We start from the raw sequence: 24,824 nt of genomic DNA on the forward strand, positions 1-24,824 counted from the left end.
TAGTATTTTTCACCCCTCGTTTTTACCCTCTAAACCTAGGTGCGTCATAGTCTAGAGTATATTATAGTCCAAAAAAATACAGTACTTCCTTTACCCACATTATTCCCACATTATTACCCACATTATTCCTTAAAAGTGGAGTAATAATGGCCTGGAAAATTAGAGAAAAAAGAAGAAAAAAAAAAAAAGAAGGCCCATAGCTTACAAAAGGCCCAACTAGGGTAAATCGAACTATCCAGAAATAATCCTTCATCGAGTCCACAAAGTCAAAATGAATGGCTTAGATTTGTGGTTACCAGGGCTGTTGAGTCAACAAAATCACCCAACTCAGACCAGACTCCTCAGTTTATGATTCCTCTGACTCCTCTAATTTGGATAAAACTACTATATATAGTTGATTAAAAGTAACAAAGTATTTAACTGCCAAAACTTAGAAATGTTAAAGCTACTTTAGGATGGCATCTGTTTTTGAGAACAAATAGCTCCAGGCCAGGAAGTCGGCACTCTACCCTATCAGGCATCCTGGCTTGTCATTGCCAATGTAAATGCCCCAGCAGGTCATCTGTATAATAATCACCGGAGCCCCATATCAGCCGGGTTCCAGCCAGGCCCAGATTTCTAGAAAGGCTACAAATAACTGTTTATTTCATTTTGTGGACTAAGAACTGCTATTACTGTATATACTGTATAACGTTAATGATGACCATTATCTGAGAAAGAACGTTTTATCATATGTTCTCACTTAATTACAGTTTAAATTTATTAGGAGTTGGAGTATTTTTTCCTGACTCCAGGGGCCATATGCAATTCACTTTTTCACCTAGGTGATATTTTCACAACTTGCAAATAAAATGCCTTTTTCACACTTCCAGTAAGCAAACAAATACTCAAAATAATTTTGACAGTACTTTACCTACTTTTTGGTACTTTTTCCATTGCAAAGTGCTAAAAAGTTTATGTAAATCAGTGGTTCTCAACCTTTTCAGCCCATGTACCTCTTTGTGGGTCATCCCTAAGCAAATGTACCCCCTACTGAATAAGGCGGCACGCTAAGCGCGCCAAAAAAGTGGGTGGGGCCATGATATGTGGGCGGAGTCAAATACTAGTGTTATACAGGAGCACTAGTCACACAGTAGAACAGCACACACACACACACACACACACACAATGAAAATCTATGGGCCTCAGCAAGGAAAAAAAACAATAAACTGAAAAAAGAACAAATTGTACACTTTAACAGCGCGCGCACACACACACACACACACACACACACACACACACACACACACACACACAGGAGAGAAAAAATAAAAAATAAAAAACACTTTTCCCACCACCAGCCTACTCACTATTAGCACCCCTCCTTCTCCTAATAGCTTTTATAAAGGCTTTTGGGATTAGTATTTATTGTTAGTGATACACAGTGAGAGCTCAATATCACACGTCCAGCCACATGTAGCAACAGTCTGCAAATGGCGCTGGATGGAAGAGCCTCTGCCACCTCCTTTGCCTTCCCCTCCCCTTCCCGTGGTCTGCTCCTCTGCTCAACCATCCCCCAGCCCGAAAAACTATATTTTCCAGATACAATATACTTACTGTGTCTGCAGCACACTTTAGAAATGATTATCCGCTGTTAAAGCTCCCCGTAGTGCCGCTATGCTCCATACACAGGTGCTCATGGGGAGATGTGTAGTAGCCTAGCTAGCTCCCTGATTGGCCCAAATGCTGCCTGTCACAGTAGTGGCCCTTATTGGCTGCGATGGTGGCGCGGGCGGGTGCACATGCTGCTTTGACAGGCAGCATTTGGACTAATCAGAGAGCTGCTAGGCTACTACATATCTCCCCATGAGCGCCTGTGAATGGAGCATAGCTATGGAGATTTAAAAGCAGATAATCATTTCTAAACTGTGCAGTGGTTCTCAACGGCCCTTAGGGGACCCCGACAGGTACTGATGTACCCCCAGGGGTCGAGAACCACTGATGTAAATTGAAGATGAAAAATTATCTCCTAAGAGAAAACTCAGGATAAAAAGTGAATTGCATATGGCCCCACGTGCCCAAAAATTGCTCTAATTCCTCGACTTCAACTCCATGTTGGTTATGCCATACTGGAAACTGGAATATTGATCATCATGATGGTATTTGGCCTTTCACTTAACACCTGTTAATATACATGCAAATAGTTTGTTGTTCATCCCTCCCCCCCTTCCTTGCTTAGTTACAGTTTATACATGGCATCCTTTAATGTTCTTGTAAAGCAGACTTTCAAACATATTCATACATGGCAAAACACAGCAAGCATACACTGCGATATGAAAACAGTTTACATATGCAAAGTTAAAATGTAAGTGATCGTTCCACAAAGGGAGCAGGCAGCAGTGCAATACATCAAGTACAGATGCAGAGATCAAAAGAGAGGGAATGCGTAAATAGGTCTACAAGCTAAACAAATCGTTTCACTCTTCCTTACCTGCCATCATTTTCTGAGCCTCGTAGGGTTCCATATAACCATCATTCTCAGTCACCACTTCTCCTGTAACCTGGCTCCCTTGGCCCTGCTTAGCATCAAACGGATCTGCATAGTCTTCTACAATAACTACCTGGAAGGAGATTAAGAAAAAAAAAAGTTACTGTTTTAGAGAAGATTCTTTTAACAAAAAAATAATAAAAAAATATGCCATTAGTGCATATATATTAATATAGAGAAAAGATGCGTGGTCCCAAAAAGAGACTTTGAAAATCCCTCTTCAGTTTAAAACTGAAGTCTTGGCTTCCAGAAATCACAAGATTAAAGTGGACCTGAACTCAGAACTTCCTCTCTGCTCAAAGATGCACAACAGCATAACAACCTTTATAATAAAATAAATAAAAAAAATAAAAATTAAAAAAAAAGTTTGTTACAACTGATAAAAATGCTAAATAAATCTGCTGATTAATAAAAGCAGGCGTAGTGTTAACAGCCTGTGCTTTCAAATAAGCTCATCTGCCATGGCAGTCATGTGACACAGGGGAGAAATAAAATTAAAACTTGCAATTAGACACAAATGAGTGGGAATTAAACAGGCTAAACTATCTAAATACATACAGTGTGCATTTCTCTAGGTTTTCCTTCTGTCCTGTGCAAGAGTTCAGGACAGTCCAGGTCCACTTTAAAAAGACGATATAAATGTAAATGACAGAAGCACATACAAAATTAAATCCCAGGTTATTAAAAAGTGAACACAATGGCAAAATTAGGTCTTCTGCATCTCAGTGTTGCAGCCTGAATGGGCCCCATTCCCTTTGGTGAGCTTTGTCCACAGTGCAGTTAATCACAGACATACTGTAAATATGCAGTGAGCAGCGATTACATATCACTGACAATTTTAATCTTCTTTCTACCCATTTCTCTTAGCAACTCAATGAAGCTTTCAAACATATGTTTGAGCACAGTAAAATACATTGCATATTTGCTTTAGTGAACCACCTGAACTAATGGTACATTCAGTTGATTTAATTGCTATGTGGTCAGCTTATGAAGTGTGATCGAACTTGACAAGGGACTGATAGAATTTCTGTTCTCCAACTTGCTACTTTAACCTCTTCAGTCTAGATTTAGCTCCACATACCTCACTAAAAACAGCTCTCACAAAAAGGTGACCAATGACCCCTTCGGCGAACACAGTGAATCCAGTGCAGGAGACTGAGCTGAAGTTACTTTTAAAAAGACAATAATTAGGCCTCCAGCAATTGATGGAAGCCAAATTATTCCATTCTCCACCATCCATGCCGGCCTGGGGGGGTTTGGGGGTAGTAGTATTTAACATGGTCGGGACTTGTGCAGCAGGATCAGCCATACACCGGCTATATCCTGCGCCCAAGTCTTCCACGCCGATTCCTCTCATATGCCCCTTCTGAGACAGGTCACAAGGCAACATCTCTCCTCTTCTTCTGACAAGGTTGACCACCCTCACCCACCCCATACCCTACACTCTCTCAATTCCCTTACTATTTATCTGGCACCTCATTCTAGATCTCTTAAATGGCAGCTATTCTTTCGAATCTGACATCAGTGTGGGTCATGGTTTTAAGGGTTTCAATAAAGGTTTGCTTCTCTATCCCTATAGCAGCACTTTTTCCACGAATTATGTATAATACGAGTTCATGCACAAGGCGTCTTTAGCTGAAGTCCATGTGGCATTACATTCAAGTCTTTCAACTTGTCAGGTGAAAAAAAAAAATAGATATACAGTTGGGCAAATAATTATTTGACCCCTCACTGATTTTGTAAGTTTGTCCAATGACAAAGAAATAAAAAGTCTCAGAACAGTATCATTTTAATGGTAGGTTTATTTTAACAGTGGCAGATAGCACATCAAAAGGAAAAATCGAAAAAATAACCTTAAACAAAAGATAGCAACTGATTTGCATTTAATTGAGTGAAATAAGTTTTTGAACCCTCTAACAATAAAAGACTTAATACTTAGTGGAAAAACCCTTGCTTGCAAGCATAGAGATTAAACGTTTCTTGTAATTGATGACCAAGTTTGCACAAATTTTAGGAGGAATGTTGGTCCACTCCTCTTTGCAGATCATCTCTAAATCCCTAAGGTTTCGAGGCGGTCTCTGTGCAACTCTGAGCTTGAGCTCCCTCCATAGGTTTTCTATTGGATTAAGGTCCGGAGACTGACTAGGCCACTCCATGACCTTAATGTGCTTCTTCTTGAGCCACTCCTTTGTTGCCTTTGCTGTATGTTTTGGGTCATTGTCGTGCTGGAACACCCATCCACGACCCATTTTCAGTTTCCTGGCAGAGGGAAGGAGGTTGTCGTTCAGGATTTCACGATACATGGCTCCGTCCATTTTCCCGTTAATGCGATTAAGTTGTCCTGCGCCCTTAGCAGAAAAACACCCCCAAAGCAAAATGTTTCCACCCCCATGCTTGACGGTGGGGACGGTGTTTTGGGGGTCCTAGGCAGACAGCAAGTTGAGTTACCGTATTTCGCGCCGTATAAGACGCTCCGGCATATAAGACGCACCCAGGTTTAGAGGGCAAAAACCAGGGAAAAAAAATATAAACTAAACCTGGTGCGTCCATATTTCAGGAGCGTCTTGTACATGACCTCCCCCAAATGGTGCCCTCCTGTGTCCCCATGTCTCCCCCAGGTGTCCTCCTGTCACCCCCAGTTGTCCTCCTGTACCCCCATGTGTCAGTGCTGTACCCCCAAGTGTCCTCCTGTCCCTCCCAAGTGTCCTCCTGTCCCCCCTAAGTGTCCTCCCAAGTTTCCTCCTGTACCCCCAAGTGTCCTGTCCCCCCCAAGTATCCTGTCCCCCCAAGTGTCCTCCTGTCCCCCCCAAGTGTCCTCCTGCCCCCCCAAGTGTCCTCCTGCCCCCCCAAGTGTCCTCCTGTCCCCCCCCCCAAGTGTCTTCCCAAAGTGCTCCTGGCCCCCCGAGTGTCCTCCCGAGTGCCCTCCTCACTGTGTATCCCACTGTGAGTCCGTCCCCCCCCCTGTCGCTGGGTCCCCCCCCCCCTGTGTCGCCGGGTCCCCCCCTCTGTGAGAAGCGGCAGCGTCAGAAGCTTACCTCCTCCATCTTGCCCGCGGCGACTGAAGGCCTCCGGCACCTGTGGGCGGCTTCCTCTAGTGCCGGCTTGTAATGCCGAAGGCCTTCAGTCGCCGCGGGCAAGATGGAGGAGGTAAGCTTCTGACGCTGCCGCTTCTCACAGAGGGGGGGACCCGGCGACACAGGGGGGGGGACCCAGCGACAGGGGGGGGGGGACTCACAGTGGGATACACAGTGAGGAGGGCACTCGGGAGGACACTCGGGGGGCCAGGAGCACTTTGGGAAGACACTTGGGGGGGACAGGAGGACACTTGGGGGGGGACAGGAGCACATTTGGGAGGACACTTGGGGGTACAGGAGGACACTTGGGGGGGACAGGAGGACACATGGGGGGACAGGATACTTGGGGGGACAGGACACTTGGGGGGACAGGACACTTGGGGGTACAGGAGGACACTTGGGGGGACAGGAGGACACTTGGGAGGGACAGGAGGACACTTGGGAGGGACAGCACTGACACATGGGGGTACAGGACAACTGGGGGTGACAGGAGGACACCTGGGGGAGACATGGGGACACAGGAGGGCACCATTTGGGGGAGGTCATGTACAAGACGCTCCTGAAATATGGACGCACCAGGTTTAGTTTATATTTTTTTTCCCTGGTTTTTGCCCTCTAAACCTGGGTGCGTCTTATATGCCGGAGCGTCTTATACGGCGCAAAATACGGTAATTTTTTTTAACGCAAATATATTCAGCTTGAAAATGGACCAATAAAGCCCCATCCAGGTTTACATTGATTGGTCCCATTTCAAGCTGCATATATGTGCATACAAATGTACATACATTTGCATAAACTTAGAAGTATTTGCATATCATTGATCATCCTTAGAGGCAGAGCCTATAACTAGTGCACTATCCAGCCACTACACAAAGCAAGATGCAAAGGTTTTGTTAGAGACTGAGAATACACCATCTTCCACCAACCAGATTATACAGTAATTCTAGATCATGCAGCACAGCCTCCTGGCTATGTCCTGTACACTATTCACAAGCAGAACTCCCTTCAAGACTGGAAAGAGTGTTTACTGCATACACTTAAAGTAGAAATCAGGATGGATAGAAGTGTAACTAAAAAAAACGCAGTAGCACAGAGCAATGACCGTTTATTTAGCTTATCAACCTATTTCTGCAGTGAACTCCTTCCCCTCCTGGAATGCAGGTTCAATAAAAAACACCAACAGCAACAAAATAAATTCTAATATAATTCACCCAAATGCATTCCCTGACAATCTAACGGGTTCCTATTGCCATTTCTTATTTAGTTAAATGGTTTTATGCCGCTGTGAGCAGTGATAGCACTGAGTCCTAATTGATCACTGAGGCATAGAGCAACAAAATGAAGGGCCAGTGACACCAGCCTCGGTCATCCTTCAAGGAGTTCACAGCCGCAGAAAATATAGAATAGATTCACTACTTAGCAATCACGGCCCGGTAATTAACTTTAAATGTCAAGCTTTTCAAACAAAATCATCTTTCAAGGACTTGCATGATAAATACAGAGTCTAGCAAAAGACTGAGACATGGCAGGGAAATGAAAGGTCTTGTGATTTCCCTGCAATGTATTCTAAAGATAAAATCAGAAATGGGATGGTAAAAACATAAATCCCAACAATAGCCTAGGATGTAAATGTAGTAAAGCCACATCTTTATTTCCCTAGACAACAATACAATTTGGCAAAGCAGATTATAATTAACTGAATGCATCTACAGATCTGGGCCTCTGTATATTTTGATTAACACCAAGGCCAGGAAACAATAGGTTGGGACTGATCGTTTGGAAAAAAAGGATAATGCTTTGTTTTCAAGGGCCGACTCAGAAAAAATGTGGGTGGTGTAAATCAAATCATAATTATGTGGTTTTTGTACTACATTAATCACTACCATACAGGGCATAATAGTAGTTTTAATCATTTTCAAATCAATTTCTGACAAAATCCAAGCAAAATAATTGCAGTCCTCAGCGTGGTTCACAGATCAAAATTCACCAAATTGTATTTTGAATTGGGTGTATCAAACACCTGTTGAATCAGTCCTACATCTGGGTTACTAGCTTATGGTGCTGCATTGGGCTCCATTCACAAAGCATCACCGCATTCTGTAATGCTCAAAACAGCTGATTTTACCAATCACCTTCCCAAGTTACAATTCACTAAACCTACTACCGCACAGAAAATCAGAGTTCACGACTAGTGAGGTAAATTACCGACTTGCGTGGTAATTACCTCAGGAAATGTCAATTCACAAAGATTTCCGCATTTCAATTACCGGGAAAAAAAGTGTTAGGCATTTTTCTCCAGCTCACAGCAGCCGATAACTCGCTCTCCCCATGCTGTCTCTGTGCGGTGGATTTGACAGACAACCTTCGGGGAGAGCCAGGCAGCCAATAGGGAGAGCCACACAGGCTGATTCTTCGTTCTGATTTGGGGTATCGGGTGGCTCTTTCACTGTAACAAAGCAGAGGAAGCTGACAATTCTGAGGACTGGCCTGCATCCCGTTAGATGTGTAAATCTGTATTGTAGCATAGAGAAGAGCTCCCTCTGGTGGCTGTAGCACATCTAAAGGGATAACTGAGATGCACAGTAAATAAACAGTCAGAGTGATACACGCAGCTCCCTGCCTGCTGCCCTGCTCCACGCTGGTAAGTGATGCTTACAGAGCAGGGTTTAGTGAATTGAGGCATGTTTGTTCGGTAAATTACCGAACTTCTGCCTCATGGTGGAAAACTTTAGTGAATTTGGAAACAAACAAAAAAAACAAAAAAAAAAAACAAAAAAAAAGTGTATAATACCGCATGAGGTATTTTACCGTCCAAAATCATTTTACTGAACTGCCCATAGTGAATAGAGCCCATTGTATAGAGAATTTATAAGAAAAAAGACCAATAACTTATTTTTCTCCTGGTAGACTCGAACCATAAAAGCTGCAGGCACTAGGACGCGCTCAGTAGGCAGTAGCAGTGTTAGGGAGTCTTGCCTAAGAACTCCTCACTGAATAGGTGCAGGCTTACCGAACAAGAAGAGCAGAGATTTGAAACCAGGTCTCCTGAGTCAGAGGTAGATTCCTTAACCATTACACCATCTAGCACACTATCCAGCCATCTATCCAATTTACTGAGCATTTGTATCGCCATAGTGACAAAATCAAATGTACTTTCACACTTTCATTATACCATGGATACATTGAATAAAATTAGACACTGTATACAACTGGTTCAAGATATTAGAAGGCTACGAACTTACTTACGGTTCATAATTACCCATTTACCGGTTCACCTTTTTGAGTAATGCTATAATGTGTATACACACACACACACACACACACATCCTGATAACATTCATAAGATAAAGCAAACACTGAATACATAAACAGATAACTGCCTTGCTGCGTGCCAACTATTCATAAAGAACAAAGCACATTCAGGTTTCAGAGAGCACAATTATTTTGTGAAGCAATGCACTATAAAAGAAAAAAAATCCTAAATGGAGCTATCCTATATAGAATAAAGAAAACTACCTAGAAAATGATAATGCTTGGTGAAGGTCACATCATAAATTGACTCAGGAGATTAATTGTGTACGCAACAATTGAGGCAGGAAAGAGGTTTGTTCTTGAGCTCTCACTTCACTGTCAGGCAGCTACAAAAGAACATTCATTTGTAAAAGGTAAAAAACAAAAAGACCTGTCACTTCTCCAGCAGACATTTCAGTATTCAAAAGGCTCAAATTGGTGGCACCAAAATGACATTTTAATAAAGGTCTAGGAGTAGGAATCCTATTAAAATTTTAAATGCTAAAATCAGCTAGACTTTCTAAAACATCAGTAGGCTGACATGTCTGCCCTGGGGATATGAGGTAAATAAAAACTCACGATTTTATTGTGCCGTGGTTATCTCCATTAAAGAGACTCCATTTTAGTTATTGTTAACATAAAGGATAGATTATCCTCGCATCATTTAACCCCTTTAATATTTATAGAATGCAATTTTTTTTAAACCCCTAAAACAATTTTGAATAGGTTGGCAAATGCAGGAAAAAGGGCTGATATTTTCTGATTGGTTTTGCATAATTCAGGTCATGTCCCTAAATATCTGTCCAACATGTATGCAAAAAGGCAATGATGCATCATAATCTGCTTACGTAATGCACCAATTTCACTCTTTCGACTACTCACCTTGTTTTTGAAAAATCAAAACAAAAGCTTCTGTCATGAAAATATGCAGCACAAGTAATATGTCCGTCACTAATAAGAATGTTACTGAGGATTACAGAAAACATGATATTCTGGCACTAATAAAATCATAGGAAATTACTAAAAGAGGAACCCAGTGAAAATAACGATGAAAAAAAGTGCTTAATTTTTACAATTATGTATAAATGATTTAGTTAGTGTTTGCCCATTGCAAAATCTTTTCTCTCCCCGATTACATTCAGACATTTATCGTATGGTGATATTTTTACTGCTGGCAGGCGATGTCGGTGGAAGTAGCTGCTGCTTGCTTTTTTGGCAGTTGGAAAAAGCTGTTATTTCCCACAATGCAACAAGGCTCCCACAGTGTGATGTCAGTACCATGGTCCTGACATCACACTGTGGGAGGGGGTTCACCACAAAATCAGCCATACAGATGATGATCAGCCATACATGATCCATTTGTGAAAAGTAAAATATTTCTCGTGGGAAAGGGGGTATCAGCTACTGATTGGGATGAAGTTCAATCCTTAGTCACGGTTTCTCTTTAAAGAGACACCTTAGTGACATACAGAACATAGTGAGTTATTCAGGATAACAACTTTTAGGTCAATTATCCCGATTTCAGCATCAGAAACACCTCCCATATCTATAGATAGCTGTAAATTGGTATGTAACCGCATCCACCTAGTGATGCTTAGCCTAGGCTGTTTAGATATGCAGAACTCTGCCCCCTGCACATCATGAGAGACCAGGTGAGGTTTCTACTGACTTCGGAACAGACAACATTGTGCAGTGATGCACCTACAAAACAGTACATTTATCACCACCTGTGATAAATTTCAGAATGTAATTCAGGGAGAGTAAAGATTTTACAATGTGTACAATGGTACAACTATTCAGGTTGAAGTGAGCATATATACATCTTGTCCCTGAACTAAACACACCTCTGGAAACGCTGGAATGCAATGATGTGTCCGCTTGTTAGCCGTGCAGCAGTGATGCACTGCGAGACACCTCATATGCTCACTCCAACCTGAACAATAACAAACACTGTCTGTTTTAAGATGACAGAATTCTCTTTTAGATAGCATTTTTAGTAAGGATTTTTTTAAGTCCCTTTTAGCCCCATATACAATCCTAGGATTTCTGGTTCACCAGGAGCTTGCTGGGCAACTCTGGATGTTTGTTAAGTGATCAGGAACACCACCTGGTCTCCTAAAGTCCTCTGGTGTAGAATGTTGTGATGTCAAAAATAGTCACTGAATAATGTACAGCATTCTACTATTTTTCATTTTGGTGCCCTTTTTAAAGGTACAGGTCTATCTTATTGAGTGTGAGGGATTGGCAACAAGTCTTTGGCTTTTACAACGTTTGTTTTTTAGAAAATTAATCATGATTTCACATGAAAGTTGATACTTTTAATCATTACAATTTTATCTGTACTGGTTAACTAGAGTACTTGTTTTTCAGAACCGACTTCTGGAATGTCTCTCCCATCCAGACCGTGATTGGATTTCTTGCCCAATGTGAAATACAACAAACTTCCCCAGCAATAACAGCAGACATGTATGATAAGTTGTGTTCTGGGGGTTAAGAGGTTAGGGGACTCTAGGCAAAATGTTGTCCATGGTACAAAATCAACATATTTCATAATTTACAGAACATGAAACAGTCAAATAGTATACTGGTAAGGCAATGTAAAAAGAACCACCCGCATTCATGGTTACTAGGAGACGGGACGCGTATGTCTATGCATCCTTTGCGCCATTGTGTCATCTGACGAAGGCATAGAGTGCCGAAAAACATAATTATGCAATAGGCGCACTCCAGTTATTGGTCCGTTTGTCCCCGTACTGCCGACGCTCTGTTTCTGTTGGAATCCCACGCTACTGTCCACAGCGTGGAGGAGACCGAGGCGCGTTATACCAACTGAGTGAGCCCGATGCTATACACCTATCGGTGTAACAAGCTTTCACTTCATTTTTATCTTGTAAGTGCAATTTTAATTATTGATAGAAGCATATTAAAGAAAAGTTAATGCACCAGAGAAGCGCTCCTTTTTCATCTTACTTTGATAGATTACACGCTCACCTCCCATGAGTTATTAAAGGAGCAGCTCGATCTGGAGGCAGAACTTCTTTCTACAGTGACTATCTGGTCAAGAACAGTGTTTTTTGGAAGACTGGTTAGGCAAGGACTCTTTCTTAATGTAATCAATGACAGAAATATGCATGAATCCTATAACAGGGCTTTGTTTAGCGATACATGCTGATGTTAAGCTACTATTGGTGGGAAACCATTTTACTTTTGTGAAAGTTAAGCTACATATTTACTAGAACTGGCTCCCAAAACTATTTGTGCATATCAGTTTGGGTGGTGGTTTTGGAGCAGTCGCTGTACAGCTCTGGTCACCCGGAATGTTCTGTATGGGGGGAGGGTGGTGTTTAAGTATCCCCAATGGGAACAGTCTTCCTAGTACCCTTAGAAGACAAAAGTATGGAGACAGCAATCGGACCTGATGAATAGTGGAGGCCAGTGACAGTGTGATACCTGTACACATTTTTTAGATTTACGATAGAAACAATTAGGAATGATCATTTTAGGTGAGGAACATCTGAAGCAGATAAAAGCATTTTTAGAGATAAGTTTAAAACTTCAAGTTTGAAAAAAAAAAACAAAAAAAACACACACACACACACACACACACACACACTTCTATTCCTCTATTATGGGATAGTGGAATGGTTAATATCTGGCTTCAGAGCAGCTTAGACATGCCTGCTAAGGTTTATGTAATAGAGCTTTGGCTGCTGTGCAGTTCAAGAGCTACTGTAGATGGGATGCATCTCAAGGGGCTGATTTCATTCACGTGGAATCTTTTGTTGTGCTAATTCTGCCACTTATTTTTCTATCCTTATAAGAGAACAAAACTGCCATGTGACTTCTGTTCTGGGCAATTGGGAGCTCTTGAAGAAGTCAAAGTCCTTCACTTATCCAATTATTTTGCCCTGCAAAGCTTAAGATGTATAAAAATATATTAATTTTCCTCAGGCTATATGTGACCGGCATTCTAAAGAACTAGGTTGAAGGTAGAGACCTAAAAAGAAAAAAAAAAAAAAAAAGTATTGAACGAGTCAGAGGAAACTCAAGGCTGGAAATAATTATATATAACAATGTCTGTAAAACTCATTAGGTAAAAGTCAGTCTGTGAATTAACTCATCTCAACAGGGAAGAACATGTAACCATGTTATGATAAATGAGTCCTAAGAGCTCAGCCTGTGCATCCTGTATGTGACATATGATCATAGCTTGTAGGGTCTCAGCAGCCCAGCAAGAGTACATATAGCTTTGTACGCTACACAATTTCACCTCTCAATCTTTCCCCTGAAATGGATTTGCCGTTTCTCAAACATGAACCCATTCTTTTATAACCAACTGTGCAGCAGGCAATGCTCCATTATAACAGCCTTCATCTTTTAAGTCTTGTCTATGGCCAAAAGCAATTTAAGACTTAGGCCCAGTGCACACCGAGCAGTTTTAGCAGCAATCCGCACATTGAGCACTTCCTGGTATCTTCCAGGAAAGTAGAGACGATCAACGAGATGCAAATACTTTTGAAATTATGCAATTTTTTAATGCAAATATATGCAGCTTGAAAAAAAGACCAATCAATATAGACCTGGGTTTAGATGGATTGGTCCGTTTTCAAACTGCATACATTTGCTTATCTGATCATCTCTACAGGAGAGTGCTTAGTGCCACCTAGGGGCCAAAAAGTAAAGTTAAAGTCGGGGGAAGAAAAAAAAAAAAAAACCACACACACACACACTTTATAAAGCCTGGTTACCTCCCCTTAGCTTAAAAAAACAAAAACAGTTACCATAGGGACTAAGCTTTAATACGCATGTTGTGAGGGTATATTTCTGTTATCTTTTGCCTATATGGGCTTGTAATTAGTGATGGACACAAAACTGAAAAATGCACCTTTAGTTCCAAATAAAAATGTTGGCCCCATGCATTGTATTAGGGCTTGTTTCCACTGTAGCGGTGCGCAATCGCCTGGATTCCACCGCTGAAGAAATCGCATGCGGCTGCGTTTCCCCATGCGGATTTCCCCACGATTTCGCATGGCAAGGAGCCATGCGAATTTAACCATGTCACTGCCTGTGTTAAGTTCCATTGGCTTTCATGCGAAATCGCGGGGAAATCTGCATGACAAAGCCGCATGCGATTTCCCTATTGAATACATTAGCGGCGATTCGCCCGCATTTCTGCCGCACGCGAATTTCCCCTGCACCGAAAAACGCCGCCGCCGCACACGTGGAAACAGCCCCATCCACTAACATTAAGTATGCGAATCCGCATGCAGTGCCCCGCATGCGGATTCGCTATAGTGGAAACAAGCCCTTAGAGAAATATGTTAAACATTGCAATAACTGGGACAAATGGGCAAAAAAAACCTATGTCCCGAGTACTTTGGCTACAGTAGTAGTTGGATCGCAGATCTGAAACTAGCATGCAGCTAATCCAGTGAGGGCCCGTTTCCACTATCGCGAATCTGCATGCGTTTCCTGCATGCAGATTCGCACAGCCAATACAAGTGGATGGGCCTGTTTCCACTTGTCAGTTTTGCTGTGCGTTTTTCTGTGCAGGATTTTTCTGCACGGCAGAGCCCTCAGAATTCGCCTGCGTGTGGAATGCAGGCGAATCGCACACAATGTATTTAATAGGGAAATCGCATGCGTTTTTCCCATGCGTTTTTTGCCGCGAATTCGCATAGGTACCAATGTAAATTCACACAGGCAGTGACATGGTTAAAATCGCATATACACTCACCTATGCGAATTCGCGGCAAAAAACGCATGCGGAATCGCATCCGCATGCGATTTCGTCAGCGGTGGATTTCGCACCGCAATAGTGGAAACGAGCCCTTAGACTTCAGTCAGAAGCATCTCATCTGCATGCTTATTCACGGTTTATGGCTAAATGCTTTAAGGTGGGTACACACGTCAGATAAAGTCTTTGGAAAATGAAAGTTCACAGACCAATTTTACCCCCTTCCATGTAGTATGAGGGCATACTCTACACAGTCTATTCTATGGAGCTGAACTCCTCAGATAAAAATCTTTGCAAGATGATGCACACAAAGATGCTGTACAAATGCAACAGATCAGTATCTGCAAAAGATCTGTTCCTGCAAAATGCATTCATAGTCTATGATATCTGCAGATCTCGTACACACCTTGTTTAACTGACAATTATCTGCAGATCAGATCCACCAGGATGGATCTTCAGATAATTGTCTGATCTGCAGATGAATGTCCGTTAAACAAGGTGTGTATGAGATCTGCAGATATCAGACTATCAATGCATTTTGCAGGAACGGATCTTTTGCAGGAACAGATCTTTTGCAGATACTGATCTTTTGAATGTGTACAACATCTTTGTGTGCAGCATCCATCTTGCAAAGATTTTTATCTGATGGGGATTTCAGCTCAATAGAGTAGACTGTGTAGAGTATGGCTCTTATACTACATGGAAGGGGGTAAATTGGTCTGTGATCTTTCATTTTCCAAAAGACTTTTATCTGATGTGTGTACCCACCTTTAGAGGCACATGATCATCAGGATGCCTGGCATCTGGTATTGTTTAAACAGAAATAAATGTTAGCTTCCATATTCCTCTCAATTCGGGTGTGGTTTTATTTGAACAATTTTACCTGTAGTATTAGAGCTTACCTACACAATTCTGATCGGACGTGAAATATTGATATACATCGGTCAATACACCATTAACGAACCAATCTTTGCTTCCTATCTATCACAACAACCAACAACAAAAAATCCAAATTTTGGTACGACGAAAATTCGGACGACATTTTTTTCACTCATTCATAATAGATTGTGTCCACCTATAGAGATTTACAACCAATCCGATCAGAATTTCTGATCGCTCAAACGATTTTTCGCTAGAAATTGGACCGTTAGTGGCCACCTTTAATCTGTTGGCCCTCATACATACGAAAGTGGTAAAGTGTTCCAATCCTTGGCCAACCAAAATTGTATTTGTGCATGCGCCCTTAAACCCAGTATTCCAAAAAGAGAGAGTGGTCAGCACCTCCAATAAGATAGCTCTTTTACGTGTAAAATATAGCTCTTTATTCAAAAAAGATTAAATTCCATAAAAATAGATGGACAACATATGGGGCTGAGTTCCAGCGACAGCCCGCTGTTTCAGACTTCACAGCCTTTCTTCAGGCTGTCCAGCCTGAAGAAAGGCAGCGGGCTGTCGCTGGAACTCAGCCCCATATGTTGTTCATCTATTTTTATGGAATTTAATCTTTTTTGAACAAAGAGCTATGTTTTACACGTAAAAGAGCTATCTTATTGGAGGTACTAACCACTCTTTTTGGAACATTTGCTGCCGTCTAAGAGGTACTCAGTGACGGTTGGTCATAGCACTCCATTTCATAGCCGCACCCAGGCTATGCATATACATAGGTTAGGATTTAGATAGATAGTGTTAGGCCCCTCCCATGGAGGATCGACTTCTTCGCAGTGGGAGGGACGAGTACTTAATAGGTTGCATGCAAGCTGTTACAGGAAACTAACATCCTCCTCCAGTGGTAGACAGGTCATGTGTATGCTCGGTGTGTATTCGACTCAACAAGTGGGGCTTGCACTCTTTTGCAGGTAGGCAATTGCCTGTTTTTAAGTATCGCTGTTCATTTCCTTGCTATGTACTAATTTATTTCGTTTTTGGTCAGCTGCTCCCATTTAACAGCCATGCTTTTGGTGTATATGCAGAGCTTCTGTTTGGGTTCAAGGTGCGTTTGTAGTTTCTGGGGGGGCTCAGCGCACCTCTGATTGGAGGCCATTCAGAGGCGGCCTGGTGTTGCGCTGATCCACCTTTTGCGCAATTTTCAATTTCAGTATTTTTGAAGCCGTGGGTGCTGATCACATGTGCATGCCCTTAAACCCAGTACACATCCAATCTTACTCAATGATTGGTCAATTTTACCTTATGAGTGTAAACAGATTTTTAAATACTTTAAACAGATTTTGTAGGAAAGCTCTCATACTACATGTAGGTAGTAAAATTGGCCAATCAAGATTGGATGTGTGTACTTGGCTTTTAAAGGTTCCCACTTAAAAAGGTACCATTTTCAGTGAAGAATAACCATATCGGTTAGATAAAAGCGATCAGACAGAAAGTACAGAAACCTTGATGTCCCAAATAGAGACTCCCCTGGTGGTGCCGAACCCTAAAACCCCCCTTGGTGGTGCCTAATCCCTCCCTGGTGGTGTCTAACCCCAAGACCCCCCTAGTGATTACTATGACATAACTTCTCCCTACTCACATAGAACCCTCCCCTGGTGGGGCCTTAACTTAAGACCCCCCACACACACTTGCGATGCCTAATCCTAACTCTCCCCCCCCCCCCCCCCCCCCGGCCTTTGCACTCCCAAATCAAAAATCTCGGCTGTAAAAGGGCGCCTTTTCTAGCAGAATCAAAAACCTTGTAGCTAATCAAAAATATGGGCTACAAAGAGGCGCCCACGTAGTCAAATGATAACTCAGGAGCCCTTTTCACCACCTTGTAGCCTATATTTGAAGAAATAACATTGATGTCTATGGAGGAGGCCTTTTAATACAGATGGCTGAGGAGCAGTTTTCAACTGATTCCCCTAATGAGACTTCCCTCAGCATCCTCAAATCGCTGAGTGCAAACCCTCCAAAGATAACAGACAAGTGATTGTCAGTGTCCAATTGGGGCTGCACTCTTCAGGCACATGCACGGCCGTACTGGGCATGTGCAAGTCAGAGCGGCTGGTGCACTAGTGGCTCTGTGCTACTGCACAGGCATAGCAAACATAGGAGTGTGGCACCAATCACCAGAAGGGTCCTGGCAAAGGACGCCAAGGGAAGTCTCATTAGGAGGCTTTCCTCTCCTTAAGTATGTGTTTCTAAACTCAAGTTTTGACTCAGGTTCTCTTTAACCACTTCAACCTACAGTGTCGTTTCACCTTATGCATCAGAGCAACTTTCACCTCCCATTCATTCGCCAATAACTTTATCACTACTTACCACAATTAATGTATCTATATCTTGTTTTTTCTGCCACCGACTTTCTTTGGGTGGTACATTTTGCTAAGAATTATTTTTTTCTAAATGCATTTTAACAGGAATATTAACCCATTCGCGTTCCGTCGTTTTCACTTGAGAAATGTTCACCTCCCATTCATTAGCCTATAACTTTATCACTACTTATCACAATGAACTGATCTATATCTTGTTTTTTCGCCACCAATTAGGCTTTCTTTGGGGGGTACATTTTGCTAAAAGCCACTTTACTGTAAATGCATTTTAACAGGAAGAAGAACAAAAACGGAAAAAATTCATTATTTCTCAGTTTTCAGCCATTATAGTTTTAAAATAATACATGCCTCCATAATTAAAACTCACGTATTGTATTTGCCCATATGTCCCGGTTATTACACCGTTAAAATTATGTCCCTATCACAATGTATGGAGAAAATATTTTATTTGGACATAAAGGTGCATTTTTGTCCGTTTTGCATCTATCCCTATTTACAAGTTTAAAATAAAAAAAAATATATAGAAATATTTCATCTTTACATTTAAAAAGTTTAGACCCTTAGGTAAATATTTACATGTATTTTTTTTTTATTGTAATTTTTTTTTATTAAACATTTTATTTGGATAGTTTTGGGAGGGTGGGATGTAAACAATAGGTTTATAATGTAAATGTGTGTAGATTTTTATTTTTTTACTTTTAGTTGTAGTATTACTTTTTGGCCACAAGATGGCGGCCACGAGTTTGTTTACATGACGTCACTCTAAGCGTAACATACGCTTAGAGACGCATGGGGGAGGTAACAGCCAGAAAAGGCGCAGCTTCTGAGAGAAGCTGTCGTTTTTTCAGCGGGGGAGAGGAATCAGTGATCGGGCACCATAGCCCGATTCACTGATTGCCTGGCTAACAAACCGCGGTCCGGGAGCGCTAGTTCACGCCCGCGATCGGCCGCGGTAGCGCGCATGGTTCCTGGACGTAGTTTCTACGTCCAGGAACCAAAATAGGTTAAAAAAAAAATGGGGAAAAAATTTCTCAGTTTTCAGCCATTATATGCTACCATAATTAAAACCCACATTTACCCATTTGTCCCAGTTATTACACCATTTAAATTATGTTCCTATAACAATGTATGGCGTCAATATTTTATTTGGAAATAAAGGGGCATTTTTTTTTTCAATTTGCGGCCACCACCATTTACAAGCTTATAATTTAAAAAAATATATATAAAGTTATAGTAATATACTCGCTTGACATGCATATTAAAAAAGTTCAGACCCTTAGGTAACTTTTTTATTGGAATTTTTTTATTAACAATTTTAGTTGGGGTTTACAGAGTGGGGAGTAAACAGGTAATTTTAAATGTAATGGATTGTGTATATTTAAATAAATGCACAGATGTAGTTATACTATTTGGCCACAAGATGGCCAAATGATTTTTTTTTATTTTTCCTCCTGTAAGCGAGAGCTCTCGCTTACAGGAAATGAAGGGGTGACGTGGGACATAGAAAAATTGTGGCTTTTCAGAGAAAGCCATCGGTTTTTCTTAGGGGGACATAGATCAATGAATGGGATCTGTATTCCCATTACTTGATCTCAGGGGCAGCGGAAAGGCTGCGGGAACACGCACGGTGCCGCAGCAGCAGTGCAGGCCATCTAGACGGATATATCCGTCCAGATAGACCTAAGTGGTTAATATCTTTAAAGACTTCTGTATACAAGTATATATTATACATTTTAAGAAAACATGCCTCTATCCTCATGGAGCTCTGCATCCCGCTGCAGCAGTTTAGATACTCCATGTTTCAAAAAATACTCTAGATTATAGTAGGTACATCACATCATCAGGAGCAGACAGGGACATAAATTGTTAAGTGAATAATAATAATAATAATAATAATAATAATAATGATAATAATAATGTTAATGGGTACAACCATTTCTCTCCTTTGAATCACTCCTAACCCGAGACTATGTCACTACAAACTGTACTGTCATGTTTATCAGAGTCACAAACTATTATGTCAAAACAATTTCATCCTTGAAAAAAAACAAACAAAATAAAACAAACCCATACACACACTTATTTATTCATATATTGTTATTAAACAAACAAGCCAGTGGAGAAATGTGGACTTAAATGTGACAACCCTATAGCAGAAGCAAGAAGCTCTTCGCTTTCATACGCTCAGCAAATTATTCTGAAGTGCAGCCTGCATGGCGCTTGGTGATCAATAAAATGGAATCAGTCAACTGTCACATGGCCTTGTGAATGCAAGCCGTACTCTCTGCTTTCCACAACTGTTTCTTTAGGTCGCTTTTGAAAAGGAAAAAAAAAAACCACTTAAAGCTACAGTCCTTGAAAAACAAAGCCCTTTATTTAGAATACATACGGTTTAGTAAGCATGTCTGCATTGTACTTTCAAGAATCCTACTTATTTAAACCATTAAGAATTCACCAAGGCCAGCACAAGAAAACCTATTTTCTACATTTCATGATTTATATGGAACTGCTAATGACATTATAGCCTTTGTTTACCAAAATGTGACAGGTGTGCTATGCTCGACCTTTTAGTGCTGGTGATGAACATTAAAATGAGTAGCAGTCAAACACTTCCTAGAGCCCGATTATTTGTGACTGTTTTTAACTGACCTTACTGTCCAAACAGTCTGTAATGATCGCTGCTGCAGCAGGTGTTGCTGGAAGTAGTAGTGCTGCAGCTCAGGCAGTTCTGATCTCTTTCCATGCAAGCTGCATAGCTTTGTCTGCCTTTCCCTGCTGTCAGCTTGTGACTGATTATCATTCACCTGTGTGGGAATCTGCATGTCTGCTCCCATTGGATGACCTCAGTATAAAGATCTGCTTCCTGCAGGACTCCTCGGGTTTTCATAGCTTCAGTTTCAGCCTGTCTTGCTGTCGCTTCAGCCCCCGATCGTGTTTCTTGTTCTAAAGATACTTTGCTGGTTTTGCATCATATGTTGGTTCATTGCCCATATATATGCATACCAGCACGTTTATCATTTTCCTTGTATTCGTGTTACGTTGATACATCAGTGACGCTGATATATACGTACACGAACTGTTTATATCCTGTGTTCAGCTAGTCAGTTCTAGCACGTTGATCCCCCGTGCTGAGCTAGTTATCCTGTTCCTGGTCCTGTTTGTGGATTGCGTTCATCTCTGCGAGGAGATAACGAATCCTTCTGAATCCTGTCCTGTTACCGTTGTGGATTGCGTTCATCTCTGCGAAGAGATAGCGAATCCTTCTGAGTCCTGTTCCCTGTATCGTTCCAGTCCTAAGTCAGTGTTCCTGCTTATGTCATATATCGGTTCATTGCCGATATATACATATGTTAGTCAGACGTTACAAATAGTTTCATTGATAGCTGTAATTGTAATACGCTAGGAAATCATACTTATTGTATATTTATCTGTGTTACATTCATCTATCTTGATCCTGCTATTTCCTGACTATCCTGTCCTGTCTTTGTGAGGCACGCCATCGCCGCAACGCATTGGCTGCCTCATTCCAGTCTGTTTTATTGTGGACGCTTGCTGTCACTAAGTAGTGGCTAATTAAGCAAGCGTTCATTCTGACTACCTGTCCTGATTTCCTCAGTTCTGGTTTATGCGCTCAGCGCTACTTTGCGCTGAGACGTTATAGCGAAAGTATTGTTTGTGGCTGTCGGATCTGCACTGGCTCTGTGCGCCACAATCTCCTATTGGAGTCAGTCCTCCCCTCCACTATACTAGGGATAGCCTGTTTCCTTGTGCTAGTGTGTGTACCTCCTTCACGTCAGCTCATGCGTTGCATGCTGACTGTGGAGAATACACCACCAAGCCTTACACACAGTTACTTGTCTAGCTGGTTGTACCAGCCCCCCAACACCCAAATTTTTCCCCGTAGAGATAGTAGTTAGAGAGAGGAGTGAAGATAGGAGAAAAAGGAAAGAGAAAGTAGAAAAGAGAAAGCGAAGGGTACGAGAAGAGAAATCCTCCCCGTGATGGACCAACATACGTATTAGTGTAAACTAACACAAGTCGTTTATAGAAAATAATTCCCACGTGTATGCGACCTGGGGGGCCGCACACACTTCCTGGAGTGGGATATGTGTGTCAGTGTGAAGCAGTACCTTAATTACACTACCTGATTGATGTATACACATGCAAGATGTTTTAAAGCACTTTAGGCCTGTCATTTAGCATTCAATGTGATTTCTGCCCTTAAAACGCTGCTTTGCGTCAAATCCAGATTTTTTCCGGGGACTTTTGGCATGTATCCCACTCCTCCACCAGGGGGTCCAGGTGTTAGACCCCTTGAAACATCTTTTCCATCACTTTTGTGGCCAGCATAATTTTTTTTTTTTTCAAAGTTCGCATCCCCATTGAAGTCTATTGCGGTTCGCGAACTTTTCCGCGAACCGAACCTTACGTGGAAGTTCGCGAACCCGGTTCGCGAACCTAAAATCGGAGGTTCGGCCCCACTCTAATGCTGTGATGTGCTATTATGACATGTTTTTGATTCTAATACTTCTGTGCTGATTAGGTCATGTGAGGTCCCTTGATGTTATGTTTTCCTCTCTTCTTATTCCGGCTCACCTTACCCTCCCACTCCCATTAATACCTTCGGTTGCATGCCTAGACTTTTTCTCTTCTCTTCTCTGAAGAGACTCGGAGCCATATGCAATTCATTTTTTCACCTGACTTTTCTCCTAGGTGATATTTTTAAATTTGTCAATAAAATGTCTTTTAAGGCACCAGAAAGCAAGAAAATAATCAAAATAATTTTGATAGTAATTTTTCAACTACTTTTGGTACTTTTTTAGTTGAAAAGTGCTGAAAAGTTATTTTAAATCAAAGTTGAAAAATTATCTTCTGGGAGAAAAGTCAGGTGAAAAAGTGAATTGCATATGGCCCTCGGTTATCTAATCACCTCCTCCAGCTTACAAGGTCATACAGTCTACTCCTATGCCCCCACTCTTTTTAAGTGACAGAGGACCAGATATAGTTCATATTCAAAGCGGGGCTTTTGTTTCAACTAACCCACATCATAATTTACTGCAAGTCTGCTATACAATTTCTTCCATGAATACCCATCTCAGTACAATGTATTTTATGTCAATGCCTGCTATAGTTAGAGGGAGGTTCACAACGGGAGGGGAGGGAGAGAGGGCGGGACTGTTACGCACTCAACAAGACCTTTTAAACAACTATACATAGGCTGGGCTGGTGACAAGCTCTACTGCAGGTTTGTTTATATGGTAGGCCCCTTCCCTTTACACGACATCTCACATTAATCCCTTAGAGGTCAGTTAGTCCGGGGTCCACCCCGAGGGTAACATTGACACTTAGAAGAAGAGAGGACAACAGGGATGTAATTTTGGGGGCTTCTCTCTTCCCTCAGTGTGAGTCGGAGACCGAGTTGTGGCCTTAGCGGGGGCTGGTACAACCAGCTAGACAAGTAACTGTGTGTAAGGCTTGGTGGTGTATTCTCCACAGTCAGCATGCAACGCATGAGCTGACGTGAAGGAGGTACACACACTAGCACAAGGAAACAGGCTATCCCTAGTATAGTGGAGGGGAGGACTGACTCCAATAGGAGATTGTGGCGCACAGAGCCAGTGCAGATCCGACAGCCACAAACAATACTTTCGCTATAACGTCTCAGCGCAAAGTAGCGCTGAGCGCATAAACCAGAACTGAGGAAATCAGGACAGGTAGTCAGAATGAACGCTTGCTTAATTAGCCACTACTTAGTGACAGCAAGCGTCCACAATAAAACAGACTGGAATGAGGCAGCCAATGCGTTGCGGCGATGGCGTGCCTCACAAAGACAGGACAGGATAGTCAGGAAATAGCAGGATCAAGATAGATGAATGTAACACAGATAAATATACAATAAGTATGATTTCCTAGCTTATTACAATTACAGCTATCAATGAAACTATTTGTAACGTCTGACTAACATATGTATATATCGGCAATGAACCGATATATGACATAAGCAGGAACACTGACTTAGGACTGGAACGATACAGGGAACAGGACTCAGAAGGATTCGCTATCTCTTCGCAGAGATGAACGCAATCCACAACGGTAACAGGACAGGATTCAGAAGGATTCGTTATCTCTTCGCAGAGATGAACGCAATCCACAACGGTAACAGGACAGGATTCAGAAGGATTCGTTATCTCCTCGCAGAGATGAACGCAATCCACAAACAGGACCAGGAACAGGATAACTAGCTCAGCACGGGGGATCAACGTGCTAGAACTGACTAGCTGAACACAGGATATAAACAGTTCGTGTACGTATATATCAGCGTCACTGATGTATCAACGTAACACGAATACAAGGAAAATAATAAACGTGCTGGTATGCATATATATGGGCAATGAAACAATATATGATGCAAAACCAGCAAAGTATCTTTAGAACAAGAAACACGATCGGGGGCTGAAGCGACAGCAAGACAGGCTGAAACTGAAGCTATGAAAACCCGAGGAGTCCTGCAGGAAGCAGATCTTTATACTGAGGTCATCCAATGGGAGCAGACATGCAGATTCCCACACAGGTGAATGATAATCAGTCACAAGCTGACAGCAGGGGAAGGCAGACAAAGCTATGCAGCTTGCATGGAAAGAGATCAGAACTGCCTGAGCTGCAGCACTACTACTTCCAGCAACACCTGCTGCAGCAGCGATCATTACACAGTCATTCTGACTGAGCAAAATCATGGTTGGCAGTTTTGCAAGATTTTATTAAACCTTCTGATCGGTCCACATGAATCTCGCTTAATCAGTTTTGCAAAATTGGCACATTCCATCAGAAAATCAAAAAGTAAAAATGATCGTCAAATCAAAGTAAAAATGATCATCAAATCAAAGTGAAATTGATAAATCCTATCATTTTATTGTTATTAACCATTGGTTACT

General features: G+C 41.8%; 1 protein-coding gene across 4 annotated transcripts in view; it reads right to left on the reverse strand.

The window, feature by feature from the left end:
* SHF (Src homology 2 domain containing F) overlaps positions 1 to 24,824 on the reverse strand; it is a 345,620-nt gene that overhangs the window by 255,288 nt on the left and 65,508 nt on the right. For all 4 annotated transcript variants that reach the window (XM_068275596.1, XM_068275595.1, XM_068275594.1 and 1 more), the window contains exon 2: positions 2,471 to 2,600. In XM_068275596.1, coding sequence (XP_068131697.1) covers positions 2,471 to 2,600 — 130 coding nt within the window. The remainder of the gene's footprint in view (positions 1 to 2,470; positions 2,601 to 24,824) is intronic.

This window comes from Hyperolius riggenbachi, chromosome 3 (assembly GCF_040937935.1).
Source record: "Hyperolius riggenbachi isolate aHypRig1 chromosome 3, aHypRig1.pri, whole genome shotgun sequence".
In the NCBI taxonomy this organism is placed as follows: Eukaryota; Metazoa; Chordata; class Amphibia; order Anura; family Hyperoliidae; genus Hyperolius; species Hyperolius riggenbachi.